The sequence below is a fragment of the Thunnus maccoyii genome, chromosome 12, assembly GCF_910596095.1.
Source record: "Thunnus maccoyii chromosome 12, fThuMac1.1, whole genome shotgun sequence".
NCBI classification, from domain to species: Eukaryota; Metazoa; Chordata; class Actinopteri; order Scombriformes; family Scombridae; genus Thunnus; species Thunnus maccoyii.
In genome coordinates, this window is record NC_056544.1 from 8,800,331 (window position 1) to 8,815,895 (window position 15,565).

General features: G+C 39.6%; 2 protein-coding genes across 7 annotated transcripts; one reads left to right on the top strand and one right to left on the bottom strand.

The window, feature by feature from the left end:
* Window positions 1–249: 249 nt before the first annotated feature.
* On the bottom strand, window positions 250–5,255 carry c12h7orf26 (chromosome 12 C7orf26 homolog). The gene is made up of 8 exons (XM_042429706.1): window positions 5,139–5,255; window positions 4,285–4,485; window positions 3,970–4,191; window positions 3,218–3,383; window positions 2,739–3,016; window positions 2,412–2,649; window positions 1,970–2,009; window positions 250–702 (listed from the first exon to the last, which is right to left on the bottom strand). The coding sequence occupies exons 2-8, from the start codon at window positions 4,477–4,479 to the stop codon at window positions 459–461; spliced, it is 1,383 nt and encodes a 460-aa protein (XP_042285640.1). The 5' UTR covers window positions 4,480–4,485; window positions 5,139–5,255; the 3' UTR covers window positions 250–458.
* rgs11 (regulator of G protein signaling 11) lies at window positions 4,419–14,468 on the top strand. Of its 6 annotated transcripts, none has more exons than XM_042429699.1 (18): window positions 4,419–4,507; window positions 6,088–6,288; window positions 6,575–6,671; window positions 6,866–6,916; window positions 7,981–8,087; window positions 8,329–8,380; window positions 8,626–8,684; window positions 8,914–8,990; window positions 9,075–9,156; window positions 10,474–10,542; window positions 11,044–11,067; window positions 11,169–11,230; window positions 11,544–11,657; window positions 11,895–12,010; window positions 12,427–12,514; window positions 12,600–12,738; window positions 13,579–13,661; window positions 13,767–14,468. In XM_042429699.1, the coding sequence occupies exons 2-18, from the start codon at window positions 6,226–6,228 to the stop codon at window positions 13,903–13,905; spliced, it is 1,422 nt and encodes a 473-aa protein (XP_042285633.1). In that variant the 5' UTR covers window positions 4,419–4,507; window positions 6,088–6,225; the 3' UTR covers window positions 13,906–14,468. The 6 variants fall into 6 exon arrangements, with proteins under 6 accessions (XP_042285633.1, XP_042285636.1, XP_042285638.1 ...); XM_042429701.1 differs by lacking the exon at window positions 4,419–4,507 and adding an exon at window positions 5,304–5,323; XM_042429700.1 differs by lacking the exon at window positions 4,419–4,507 and adding an exon at window positions 5,616–5,764.
* Window positions 14,469–15,565: the final 1,097 nt, after the last annotated feature.

Sequence of the window (15,565 nt, forward strand, 5' to 3'; positions counted from 1 at the left end):
CACATTGAATTTGCCTAAACAAATAAGCCAATGATAAAGTAATGTTTCCATGTCATCTTGCACTTTGCAAAAATTTAAATGAAGCCCAGAATTACAGGCTAGTCTTTTTGCTTTGTTTTGGGTTTTTTTGTCAGTGAGAGGGCCCATTCTTCTGAGACAGGACCCTCTTCACATTTGAAACCTGGTGGATTTGCAGATTGAAACAGGGCAACAGTGACCTCAAGTGGTCAGTATAAAGAACAACAACAGTGAAGTAAAAAAATATTTATTGGACAAACATGACAGCCTCACAGACTTTATCAGAAGCAAATGTGCTTATTAACATCATAATACATAAATCATCATACCCACACACACACACACACACACACACACACACACACACACACACACACACACACACACACACACACACACACACACACACACACACACACACACATCTGCAGACATTTTCTTTAGTGGCTGGGTCGGAAAGGGAATGGTATCCCTGTCATGAAAGGCTGAGCGGGGTACTGGGGATGAGAGGAGGGATGGGAGGCTAGAGGTGTGTGTGGGGTGTGTGCAGGGTGTGTGGGGTGTGTGGGGTGTGTGGGGTGTGAGGCGATGGGGGAATGAGCAGCATGCGGGCTGAAGGCCAGCGGAGGAGTGTGGATGTTGTTGTAGTACATCACTGGGCCCGACAACACCAGCTGGAGCAAGCTGTGACAACAAATACACAAACATGCAAACACAGAAAAAGAGGAAGAAGGGATACAAAATGTTAAGATGGAGAAAATCTCATATTCTGTACATGAGAGCAAAACTTGGAGAGTTGGAACACATCCACAATTAGAAAATCCCAATCTAAACTACACTTACATTCAATTAGAGATGCTTCTGTAAGTGAGGGCTGCTTGGTTCTAGCTTACACTGGAATCAACTAGAGCTGCTACGATTAGTCCATTAATTGATCAGTCAAAAAGAAAATTAATTGGCAACTATTCTGATAATCAATTAATCTTTTTAGTAATTTTTAAGTCAAAATTTCAAATATCTGATGCTTCCAGATTCTTGATGTGAAAATCTGCTGCTTTTCTTGGTCTTTCTTGGTCATTGCAGTAATGGAATATTTTGGGGGTGTTTAACAGACAGAACACATTTATTGATGTCACCTTGCACTCTAGGATATTGCAATGCGCATTTTTCACTGTTTTCTTATGTTTTATAGATGAAACAATCAGCAGATTAATCGATAATCAAAATAATCATTACCTGCAGCCCTAGAATCAACAACTTCTGGCTTTGAAACTGGACTATAATTTTTAAACATGTCAATTTTAGCTGTGAAATACTGCAGAATTTGAATTAATTGTGTTTACAGTACCAGTCAAAAGTTCGGTCACACTTTCCCATTCACTTGAATGAGAAAGTGTGTCCAGACTTTTGACTGAAAACATTGCATAAATGAAAAGCAAACAAAAGTATGACAAATATGTGCATGACACTAACATCTCTTACAGACCGATGCTGTAAATATGTTGCTAGTTCTAACACTGATCCCACTGTGTTCACTATGCACCTGCAGGTTAAGGTTAATCTTGTTTTTAAAGACAACATAGCCTCAAAGCCTGCTCATCACTACATCAGAAATCAAGTTAATTCCATAAAATAAATTACAGTAATTAAATTTGTTTGAATTAAAGAGGCACGGTGTTGTTATAGATCTATTTCTCAGCTAGTAAGTTTGTTATACTTCAGTTCTGCACAACTCACTGTCCATAGACTTTAAACAGACACACCCATAGTGTAGAGTTTTACTCTCCACAGGGGGGGCATTGATTTTAACATGGTAAATTTATCATATTTTCTATATAGATAACCCTGAAGCTGAAGCTGTGCTTACCAACCTATTGTAGTGTTAAGTTCTGGATAAAAATTAGGTTACCACTGGAAACGTGCACCAAGTAAAGGGATTACTGGTTCTTACTTGTTGTGAGGGAGGCGGGAACAGATGGCTCTTAGGTCCTCTGTAGAGACAAGACAACATATAATAAACGCTCACTGCATGATGAGTTCATATGACAAATGATCAAACCAATTGTTAATCAGCTACTTATTAGGGCATCACTTAAAGCTATGATCTTAAATGAGGTGGAGTTGCTGCAGATAGTTTCATGTGGTGAAAGTGCCTGTTTGTTATACGATACTTCCTCACAAAAATAGATTTAACAATCTGTCATTTAAATCGTACTTGGTTGGAAGAGAGCTTTGTAAGCTCTCATCAGTTGCATGAAATGTCCAGTCTCAGGCTGGTGAAGCCTTTGATCCAACCTACTACCTGGCAGAAGTCCTTCCTAAAATGTAAATCTGTTGTAATTTCTTTCCTCAATCCAATTTTCTGGCCTATACCTAACTTTTCATGCTCTTACCTCTCGAACAGAGCAGGGCTCCATTGGCCATGGCCACTTGCAGTGCCTGTGCCAGCCGGTCCAGAGCCAGCTGCGACAGTGCGTGTGTGTCAGCGGATGACATGTGTGTATGTTTGTCGGCCTGGTCCAACAGTCTGGAAAGGTCAGAAGTCAGAGTGGCCAAAGAATCCATCTGAAGCAGTGCCAGGCGACCGAAAAGCCCTTTCTCATTTAGTATGTTCGGCAGGAGCATGAAGACCTAGATGTGGCAGGAGATGGACGGCTGTATGTTAGAAGTTCACATATATGCATGCATGTAAATAAATGGATCTAAACACACACACACACCTGTAGGACACTTAGATGGAGTGTAGAGAAAAGAGGTCCCACTTCTAGCTCACTCTCAGTGCTGCCATTTGTCAGCGCCTGCTTCTTGTCTCTCCTGTAGGCCAGCGGTGCTTTGACGCACCACCGCACCAAACCCCCTAACGGTGTGACATCAAGTGAGCTGATTGGCTGGCTGCCAGAGAGGGGCGTGTTCAGGAAGGTGATTAGGACAAGACGAGGGTCATCTTGGATCCATGACACAATCATCTGGAGAAGTTCTAGAGGAGGAGTGAGCTCCTCTAAAAACACACACATGTTAAAGTGACAGAACAGAATGTAAAAAAACTCCAATTCCATTCTATTTTAGCCATTTAGCAAAACAGTAGGCCAAGATCTTTTTCGTAATGATCTGTTTAAATGTTGACATTATGCATTTCCCATTTTATGGGGGTCCCTGTCTTACAATTATCAAGTATTTTTGTATTATCCCACAAAAGTACCTGAGGTGAGGTCGTAGAGGGTGGTAACAGCAGTGATGAACTGGCAGCAGAAGCGTGGGCTGGCACTGTGGATGTTCTGCAAGGTGGGCACCGAGCCTGGCACCATACTACAGTAATCGTCTACTAGCACCTGCGCCAGGCGCACGCAGTACACACGGTGAGTTCTCTGCCAGACACAAACACAACCAGAGGTATCAGAATCAGTACACACACAAACACACACACACTAAGGAGTTCAAATAGAACATACACAAAGGCAATCAATCAGGAGTGGCCAAAATATTCTCACACCAGACGTCTAAAACAAATTGAGTAAATAAGAATAAGAATAAGAACAATAACAACTTATTTGTATAGCACTTTTCTTAAAACAAAGTTTACAAAGTGCTTTACATGCAATAAAAACCAAGTAGAAAAAAATAGAGTTATAAATAGAGCTATATAGTAGAGAATAAGAATAATAAAAACAATAATAGTATTAATAAAAATAGGAATAAAAGGTCATCCAAGAGATAAAGAAAAACCCAAACAAACAAAAACCCCAAACAAACAATTAACAACAGATGGAATGGAAAAAACACAAAGACCTCTCGCTGGCATCACAGTCCCGAATGGCAGTACATAAGAAGTGGATTCACATGAAAGCCTGTCTATATAAGTGTGTTTTGAAAGGAATTAAAAGATTAAACTGATTTAGTGAAGGAATGAAAGGTATGAGACGTACGTATGTGCACCTGTGTGGGAAAGCTCACCTGTAACCAGGTAGCAGCACATTCCAAGATAGGAACTCTGCCCACAGCGATTGCCATGGAGACCAGCTTGCCCAGCAGTCCCATGCGGCTTTCATCTGCCTGGTTGCCTTGGAGACTGAAGAGGGCAGAGAACATCAGTTGACGGACAGTATCACGACTCTGCTCCTGGAAACAGCTGCACATGATCTCCAGCAGCTGCAGCTCCTGGAGGGCACTCATTCTCTGAAAGAAAAGCACATTTCATTGACGGTCTGCATTTCTGTGTCTGTGTACTGTGTATTGGTGTACATGCTTGTACACAGGGTTGTAGCTTACCCTGGCCGGGGTGTTTCTGTCCTTTGGTGCGTGCAGGATGAACTCCTCCACCAGCTCTAGGGTTTTAGAGTCAACCTGAGGAGGTTGCCTCCCCGACTGCACCAGGTTACAGATGTAGATGTCCAGGTGGTACAGCAGCTCCTTGGCTGCACTCAGCACATCGCGAGGCAGCAAAGACTGACGAATGTCACCCATCACCACCTGACGGAGGGCCATACAAAATGTGATACATTTCAATTCTTCATTATAAATGCCAAGAGTGACATGTTATTGATTAGGTGTATGTGTTAACGTTACGTGTAAGATGAATGATTGTGAAAATACTTGGAAATATGAATATACATGTGTCTTATGTTTTGTGTATGTGAATGTATCAATGTTTTACGTTAGCCTGACACCATCCTAGGTCTTATATATATGTGTGTGTGTGTGTGTGTGTGTGTGTGTGTGTGTGTGTGTGTGTGTGTATGTATGTAAGAGACTGTAAGCAAACCTCGTGGTGGAAAGCATGAAATTAAATAAAGATAATTATTTAAAAAAAATGTTTTTAAAAAGAGTGACATGTTATTGTTAGTTTCCCAGTTGGTGATTTCACCGTTAAACAATTGTGATTATATTGTTTTAAGTAGTTTGTATGTGTCTTATATGCTGCTAAGGAATAAACTACGGTAAACTATCCTAAATACATCTAACTATCGTTAGATATGATACAACAGTGCACAGATTCCCTGCTAAAGCTAGTGCTAGCAAGGTCAGCTAAAAAGACAGTTTTCTACTCTGCAAAAAAATCTCACATGCGTTGAATGTGACCATGCCATCCTCAAGAAAACACATGTATTAAATTAAGCTCTTACCTTTGCAAAAATCTCTTAATTTATTTAATAATTTTAAATTACGCGATGAGGCTAGTGACTAGCCTCAAAACGACGACGGAACCACTTCCTGCTACTACGGAAGCCCATGTGGGGAAAAACTGCTGCCATTGGAGTTTTGCGTTATAAGGACTTCTTTCATTGTTCGCTACGTATTTATACAGTCGGTACATAACGAATTCAAAAACTGTAACTTTGTTAGTTATTTTACTTAACAATGACCTTAAGTCTTTCAAAAATGAAAAAAAAAAAAAAACAATTTTCACTTTCTCACAGAATTATGAGAAGTCAGTGTTTAGTGTAGATACTTTTGTTTTATGCTGCATATTCGTTGGATATGTTTAGCTATAATACGCTACCACATTTTAGCTTACAAAGAAGTTATTTGACAGACTTTCTCACTATGTCAAATGACATAAAATGAATTTTTATTTAGGCTATTTATTTTTATGGGGGCTTCTGTTGTAAAATGTACTGTATTGTAAGATGGTCTATTTTACCTTCGAGATTGTCAAAATTATATCACACAGAACTACGTAATAGGAAAAACTATTCATTATTTACGTTTTATATTAGGCCTCAGGGTAGCCAATGAAAATATACTCTCGGTAAATATCAGTGTTGGAGAGAGTATATGTATATGTGTAACTTTAAGTGATACCGTGGTATTATTGTCTTTTTTATCATTTCAAATGTCCTATTCAACTGTGAGTTTGTAGACATTATCACATTTTACACCTCTCATTTGATTGCCTGGTTAGATTTTTGAGAATTTGTTGCTATTTGTGATTGTTTTTTTCAATGGGCTTATCACTTATATATTAGTGGCAGACACAAACACGTATAGACATACTGTTGTTTTCGCTTGTGTACACTATATATTATACTGAAAATCACTTTGCTATACTGTAATCCCTTCTAATCTACACAGTGGCGCGCCTGCCAGGCACCGGACCGCTTGATGGGGGGGAAAAAAGGAAACAGCAGTGCACTCTCTGCTGCGCGCTCCCGGCAGCGCGTCAGTCTTGCACTTTACCGTCCCGTCGAGTGATCCCAAGCAGCCCGCAAGATGACCATCAACACCCTGGCTAAAGGAGGCTGGCACCGGGAGCAAATGACATGCTTTCGAAAGGTAAGACTGTATTTTTCTGTCTTCTTTGATTTTGTTATGTGAGATATGATAGACATAACCCTGTATAAATCAGAAAAGATCCAGCACATTTGAACCGGTTCCAGGAAGAAAACAAGTTATGAAATTATGGTAAATGTATTGTGTGCCTTATTGTTTCTCAGAATTTCTGACTCGTAATTCCTGTTTTTCTATATTGTGTATATTTATTGTGTGTTCATGTGTGCGTGTGCATCACTGTGTGTGACTGCATGTGTGTTTGTAACCCCCCCCCCCCCCCTCTCGACAGATGGAGAGAGTGATTGTGGCCATGCAGGATCCTGACATGGGCATGAAGATGAGAAACCAGAGACTTCTCATCACTGTCATTCCACACGCAATGACAGGTGAGTGTCTTTAATGTCAGTGTGCATTAGCATCTGTGTATGCAAGTGTGGACGTGCACATTGCAGTTTGTGTTTGTCCCTGTGGTCATGCATAATGCAGCAGTGAATTTTGGAGAATATTGTGTACTTTGCAGAGTAGAGGGAGGAAGTTTGTCATCTTTTCTTGTCTCCTCTCTCTCTGTCTCTTTCTGCAGGCCGTGATATTATTGATTGGTTGATCCAGAAATACAGCATATGTGAGGAGGGCAAGTAAATATTAATACATACATGGTGCATGCTCAAGTATTTTAGAGGCTCTGATGTGGTTCCCTGTTTCAGTTTGACTGGCTTGTTGTGTGTCGTTGCTAGAGTGTTGCCAGGATATGGTGTTTTCTCTCAAGCTGATGTGGTGTTAGTGATGTATAAGTGTATTGTGGGGGTTGCTGTTTCCAGTAAACAGGACTGGGGTGAGCCCCTGAGGACTGAAGTTTGATTAACTCACCTGATGATCTGGGTTTGATTAGTGTCCCTTTGGAGGTTTTCACCTCAGGAGACCTCACCATGCCTGAACTAAATTAGAGGTTGGAAAAAAGTAGTCTGCTGGTCCCTTTTGCCTCTGAGTAGACTAAAGGAGGAAAGAGAGGAGTCAGTTGGCAAGGGAGAGAGAGAGTGGTAAGAGCTGATTAAAATGCATTACGCAGCCTTTTTTTTTTTGGTAGCTGTCAGTCACAAAAGTAGGGCTCTCTAACAAATGAGGAGAGACTGAAGATTGATGATCCATTTCATCACTGGAACAAAGCATTGATTTGAGAGAGATGGCTGACAGAGTGCAGGTTTTTGATTAATAAAAAAAAAAAAGACGGTCACAAATTAGGCCAACAACATTTTATACTCATTTTATTCCTTGTCGCCAATTAATGTTATTTAGTTTCCACATTTAGTTTGTTCAGCTTGAGAGTTTCATCCTTAATGAACATCATACATATCTTTTTCATGTGCCATCAAACATGTTGCAGAGATTAATAAAAAATTCGAATTCTAACTCAATATAGCTTGTCATTTACCACTTATTTAAGGTGTCTTAAAGGTGTCTTTGTAAAACACTTTGTAACCTCTTTATTTGAATAAAGTTATTATTATTATTTTTATTATTATTATTGTTATAGCACATAAAGACTCATTGGAAACTTAAATATATGTGAGTTTGATTAAAAAGCATTGTTGACTTAGTTTAGGTGCTTACTCTCCATACACCCCTGATTAATTTGAGACAAACTGAGAGAGAGTTCTGTACTAAGTTTGGTACTTCTTCCTCTGTGGTGTTGAACAGAGGCTCTGCACCTTGGTGACATGCTGGTGAGATACGGGTATATTTATCCACTCAAGGAGCCGAGATCCCTTATGCTGCGTCCCGATGAGTCGCCCTATCGCTTCCAGGTAAAACAATAGTCCCTTCCACTTAATTCTCCCTGCTCATAAAAACCCACCACTCCTCCATCTACTTTTGACTAAACCTTCACCTTCTCTCTATCCCTGTCTGTCTCCCTCTCTCTCTCCATTAGCCTGCTTTCTAATCCTCCATCCATCTGCCACTCTCTAACACCACTTTTTCATCGCCCGCTTCGCCATAAATCTCTAAATGTCAGAAATGTTAAAAGATGTCACTTATTTCTCTCAGACTCCTTACTTCTGGACCAGTACCCGATGGCCTGCCTCAGAGCTGGACTATGGTGAGACAAAGCTCAATGTAAACTGAAGGGGTAAAAGGGCATCTGAGGGGGTGAAGGGAAATTCATTAATTGTGAGGGAAAACAAGCATTTTTTTACCCATAATTGTGAACAAGAAACCTTCCACTTAAAATATATTTAAAGGAACTTCAACCAAAACAACCACATTATTTCAGGGCTCAGATTTATTTAGCTCTGTTTAATTTTTGTTTTTGTTCTTTGTATTTTACTCCTCAAATCCCAACAGCGATCTACTTGGCCAAAAAGAACATAAGAAAGCAAGGAGAACTGATGGAATATGAAAAGGTGAGGAAAGAGTGTGTGTGTGTGTTATGAATTATGCAGTAGTAAGTCAGAGTTAACGGGCCTTTGTCATCATTACTTTTCTAAAAGCTAGTCCCCTTTTCTCCCTGTATTTCCTCTCTTCTTCTTCTTCTTCTTCTTCTTCTTCTTCTTCTTCTTCTTCTTCTTCTTCTTCTTCTTCATCTTCTTCTTCTTCTTCTTCTACTTGTCCTTATTTCCTCTTCCTTTTTAGGAGAGGTACAGTGTGTTGCACAAAAGGATCAACCACACCTGGGACTTTGTTGTGATGCAAGCCAGAGAGCAACTCAGGTGCACTCACATGTACACATGCACATACACACACTGACTCACACATGCACAAACACACAAACTCACAGTGTGATTTATGTTTAGAGCATCCAAACAGAGGCGAAAGGCTGACCGCATTGTTCTAGAATGTCAGGAGCAGGCTTATTGGCTCATCAACAGATCTCCGGTACGTCCACTCTTATTGTTCCATACTGTACTCTATAACGTGTAACTACTCTATACTATACTATACTATACTATACTATGCTATGCTATACTATACTATGCTATGCTATGCAATCCTATACTATACTATACTATACTATACTGTACTATGCTATGCTATGCTATGCTATCCCATGCTATACTATACTATACTATACTGTACTGTATTGTACTATACTATACTATACTATACTATACTATGCTATGCTATACTATACTATACTATACTATGCTATGCAATCCTATACTATACTATACTATACTATACTATACTATACTATACTATACTATACTATACTATACTATGCTATGCTATACTATACTATGCTATGCTATGCAATCCTATACTATACTATACTATACTATACTATACTATACTATACTATACTATACTATACTATACTATACTATACTATAATATACTATACTGTACTATGCTATGCTATGCTATGCTATACTATCCCATGCTATACTATACTATACTATACTATACTATACTATACTATACTATACTATACTATACTATACTACACTATACTACACTGTCCTATACTGTCCTATATTATTATATTTGCTAAACTGCCCTATACTATACTATACTATACTATACTATACTATACTATACTATACTATACTATACTACACTGTCCTATACATAATATATTATACTATACACTATATAAAACAGTCCCAGGTCCCACTAATGTTCAGCCACAGTCCCTTCTGCCTCCTACATGAAATATTCAACCCATCTGGTAAAAGCCTCAGCTGACAACTGGAGAAACATAGAGAAATAGAGAGAGAGGAAGACAAACAGGGAGAGAGAGAGAGAAATAAAAGCATCATATTCCACATTACTATGTGTTACCTAAATAACACAGCAGTTCATCTGACAAATTTCTCTCTTTTGATCATTTCAAGAGGGGATCAAGAGGGGTATGATGGGTTTTGGGGAAGGAAAGGAGAAAGGGGATGATGGGAAGTGTAAAGGTATTGTGGGGAAGTTTGGGGGGGGGGGGGAAGCAGAGGACAACAGTTTGGAAGAGGGACTCCATCTTGTCCTGCCCTCATGAATTAGGGACGAGGGCATGGAGAAAAAGAAAGAGAAACCTGGGAATAAAAGTCAGAGCTAGTGGAGTGGAAAATTCAAGGAAGGATAAGTGCTCACTCACACGCATCTGCGCATAAGAGACACACACGCATGCACACACACGCTCAGTGACAGGCATACTGCAGTTCATTTGTTATTGGTGTACAGATGTGTGTTTATTTCTTTCAGCCTGGGGGGCATAATGTGCTGGACATGGGTCTAGAGAGAAATAATAACCCCAACTTACGAGTCACACTGGTCAGTGACATCATCACATTTCTTTACTTCCTGTTTTATATTCCCTTCTGAAAAACCTAATGTGATAACACGTCTGCTATCTATCTCTTCCTTCCCTGTTATTGCTTCTTATCTTTCTTGCTGCTGGGATTGTTTCAAAGTAAGTGTCCAAGTAAGCTGCACTATACTATGGACAATTACATTAAAGTCATATTATGATCCTAAATGGACGTTGAGAATTTGAAGCCCTGACATGGTCGTGGTTGGAAGCCATATTCTTGTTCTACATTCAATTCTCTCCCAATTTAATATCTGCTATGTTATGACCAATATTTAAATTCATACTGTATATTGCTAAGTTGTCAGCATGTATCTTGCCTTCATATTTAAAAGCCATAGTTTGCATGGGTCAACACATATAGACACATGCTGGCTCCTACTATTGTTGTCACTGTATAAATGTGTAATGCAGCCAGTGTGTGACCTAACATGAGGACATGGTGTTTCTCTTAACAGAACTAGAACAGTGACTACTACAAAAGAGAGGTAAACATCATGTATATTTTACGCTTCCTAACTTTAAGTACATTAAGTGTATATTATAGCTTACTTTGAGTGTGTGTGTACATTTGTTTGTGTGCTTTCAGATTGAAACCTGTAGAAGGGCCCTCGGAAGAAACCGTGTGAAGTCATCCATCTGTCTAGAATGGTGTGTGTCAGTTTGATGAACGTGCATACACAGACACACTTGTACGCACCCATGAACACATACACATAAGGTCTAATGGATGTGATGCTGCCTGAACTGAACTCTACATCTTTAGCACACACATGCACACACATGCACATAAGGCTTAGTGCTCCCACTATAAGAGCCACTAATGGATGCTTCCTGAGGCAAGTTGGAATTAGTGGCCATTAACTCTTATGATCTGCAGCACTAATACAATAATACTGTTTCTCTGTGTGTGCGTGTGTTCTTATGTGTGTGCGTGCCTCTGCATTTGTGCGTGGATGTGCAGTTTTGTGAAATACAGCGAGCAGTACCAGAGCCATGATCCCATTATGCAAGGCTGTCTTCCCAGTAACCCCTGGATCTCTGATGACACTGCCCATTGGACAATGAATACAGAATCGTAAGAGAATACACACATTCACACAAGATACACACACATAGATCATGACAAACTTAAACTACAGTCTACTGTAGTAGTCCACACAGTCAAAACATTCATTTAACTTTGCTGGTTTAAGCTTTTGCTGTATCTCTTAACAGGTCAGGTCATTTTTAGTTCATAGTTATCACACTAGATTGCTTTAAGTATGCCTGTGTGTCTATATCTACCTCCCTGTTTTTGTGTGTGTGTAAACAGGGTTCCTACTCCAACGCGTCTTCGAGTGGAGCGCTGGAGCTTCAGCTTCATGGAGCTTCTCAATGACACCTTGGGGAGGCGGGAGTTCATGACCTACCTAGAGAAAGAATTTAGTGGTGAGAAAGAGTAACAGAAATGTTGGTTTATATTCAATACTTTGAATAATTTACTTTTAAAATAACATCATCTTCCACAACATTTTAACTGAAACATATTTTTATTGAGCAGCTTCCTTCACATAGCCTACAGATCAGATCCTGTTATGTTATTTTTATGTGTTATAAAAATATCCATTAACATTCAGTCAGTGAGTGAACAAAACTCTACAGCCATGCTAGCAGTTCTGAGAGGTTGTATTTCGGCACAGCAGTGCTTTGAGCTAAATGCTAACACCAGCATGCTAACAGGTAAAAGATTTTACACAGAAGCCACCCATGCTATAAAAAGTCTCATTGTATGTCACTTCAGCCTGTGTCACTGTTGTTTTATTCAGCTCCATCCATAGCCAACACCTCTCTCTGTCTCTCACCAGCGGAGAACCTGTGTTTCTGGCTGGCCTGTGAGGAGATTAGACATGGAGAAAGTTCCAAGATCGTAGAGAAAGTGGAGGAAATCTACACGTAAGCGTACACACACAAACAAGCAAAAGTACACACTTTCATATTTACTTTCATGGTGATCGCCAATATTTTGTGTGTGACTTAGAAATTTCCTGGCTCCTGGAGCTGCACGCTGGGTGAACATTGACAGCAAGACGATGGATAAGACTTTAGAGGGGATCCAACACCCACATCGCTTTGTCATGGATGACGCACAGATGCACATCTATTTCCTCATGAAGAAGGTCTGACTTATCAATTGTCTTCTTCCTAACTAACTAACTAACTAACTAACAAGCTTAAATTATTGCAAACTTGATGTTCACTGTGATTATGAAAAACAACTGGCTGTGTGGAAAAACAGGAAACATACATTTAAAAAATAAATGTTTTATAACCTGCATGCAAACATGTCCAGCAAAAATGTCATGTTTATATGATTTGTATTTATGGACCTGAAACACTGGTATCTTTCTTCTGTAATATTGTACCAGTCATTCCTCCCCTAAAACTTAGATTGGTAATAAAATATAGTTAGGACTTGTGGGCCAATCAATCAATTCTGGCATTTTGTCTTTGGTTAGAATGAATTTGTGCTTTGCCATTTTCACATAGATAGTCAAAACTGGAAGCAGGAAAGCTGGCTCTAAGTGTGCATCAGTGGGCAAATTTGCACTGAAGACTCACAAGCAAGCAACCAAAACTTTATTTATATAGCACATTTACAGCCTTATTTTGAGATGTGTTTCTGGATTATGTGTCCTAGAGGTAACATAACTGAATAGTAGTGGACGCAGTATTGACCCCTGAGGGACGCCATATTTGATGTAAACTTTCCTAGACAAATTTCCCAAGTGACACAGAAAATTGTTGTCTGTTTTGATTGAATGAGAACCAAGCACATTTAATTGGCTCAAAACAAACATTTTCTGTCAACTTTATGTCGTATATAATTACTTCCTTTCTCTTCTGTGAACTAAAACCAGACACACAAAAATGACAGCTTTTAAGGCAAGCTCACAGTTATTAGAATGGATTTTGGAACTAATGTTGTGTGATGCTATTGTATTTGTGTGTGTATTTAGGACTCTTACCCAAGATATCTGAAGTCTGACCTATACAAGAACATGCTGGCCAAAGCTATTGTCCCCCAGGAAACCAAGAAAAGGTGAAAATTTACATTCATTACCATTTTATTTTCCTTTTACTTTAACACACTCATTCATTCTCTAGCATTTCTAACTTTTCCTTTCTTTTATCTACTTCCGCTCAGTGTGTTCCCCTTCATGAGACGCCAGCGGCACTCTAGCCCTTCCCCTGCTCAGGCTGTCGTCCAGGCAACGGAGGAAGACGAGGGTGCCAAGGGGGCCGGGCAAGCAGGTACCAACTCTGCAGCCGGCTCCCATGCCTGATGCCGGGCCAAAAAATCCCCTCAGTCTCCATTGTCTCTTTTAGTCACCATAGCAACCATCCGAGGAGTTCTCCTCTGCCATAATGTCTGTCTGGAAGCCAGAGCTTCTCTCTCACCGTCGCGTCATTAACAGAATTCAACGCAGAGCTTTCTCCCAGAGCACAGGTGTTAATGCATACCGTAGCAGCATCACACCTTATTCCCAGAGCACGAGCAGAGAGGAGCTTTTAGTGCTACTGTAACAGCTACTGCTGAATATTCATCCTGCATCTACATCCCATCTCAGTCCAAAAATTGCTTTGTTGTTCTTGATACTGACTCTTTCTTTTCTCCCTTGATCCATCCAGACAGCTTTTATATACTCTACTATTTTAAGCAGGTTTAGGCAAAACAGTTGATAATAGAGCAATAGAGATGTAAAATATGTAATTAGTAGAAATTTTGCCTCAGCATGTTTGTGATTATTGTAGTTTGCTTGTTTTGTTCATTCCATGCTGGAGCTTGTCACTGTGATTGTTGTTGCTGCTGTTGATTTTGCTTGAGCATGTTTTCATCCCAATAAAATGTCACAACAGCATTCAGTGTTGTATTGTGCTTTGAGCTCTGCATGCTGTGGTTATCTGTGAGTGTGTGTGTGGAAGGTTAAATCTGTCATCAGGCTTTTCTAGTGACATCCTCGTCCCTTTTCTTATTTTTTCATTTCCTTTTACTTTCTCTTTTACCTATCTTGTCTTTTTTTTTTTTTTTTACATTTTCTTTTATTTCTTTGTAGTTTCAGTACAAATTCATTGTATGATTTGGTTTAACCTTTATTATTACACTCCAGATCGGAGGACATAACCCACTACAGAATTTAGGCAATCATCAGATGTCAGTCAGACAAAACTTTCCGTTAATGTCCTCTTCATTTGATTATAACTTTCAGTTTTTAACTTCCCTTTCTTCTTCCCGCCTTTGGTCCTGTGAGAGCTGCAGTTTCCTCTACAGGACTGGCTCCCTCTACTGGCTGCTGGAGTGTTCACTCACTGGAAACCTCTGTTGCTCATGAACATATATCTTGAATATGTCTACTTTGTCTTGGGTTGTGGCCTTAGTGTGAACATGAGTTATGATCATTTCAAACAAACACTGTTTTTTTTTCCTTTCAGATGGTTTCATTTGAGGGAGAAATAGCAAAAAATATAGTGAAAATTTAGAAGAAATTAACATAATTTTGTGGAGCCCTTAAGTCATGTAGGGACGCCTTAGACCCCCAGGCTGGGAACCACTTCTGTAAATAAAACACATAAACTCAAGGTCCAAATAAATAATTATGGCTTATACAAGAATCTGACAACATATCACCACTACTGCTAAGCAATGCCCCCTTTTAGGTGCTATTTCAGGTTAAACAATTTTTTTCAAAAAACCTTACATGCCAGCCACCAAAAAACAATAAGCAGTTAGGCTTGATGTTGTGTGTGGCACTCTGAGACCGCTTTGCAGGACCTGACGGCCCATCAAATTTACTAACGGAAGTAAGCTATATAAGGGAGCACAAGCAGATACACACTCTCTCTAACACAAACACACACAGTAAAACGTGTATTTCAACACTCCAAACAAGCACTTTCAGTATTTCTGAGGATTATGATAATCCTCTTCTCTCCATTCCCCATCCG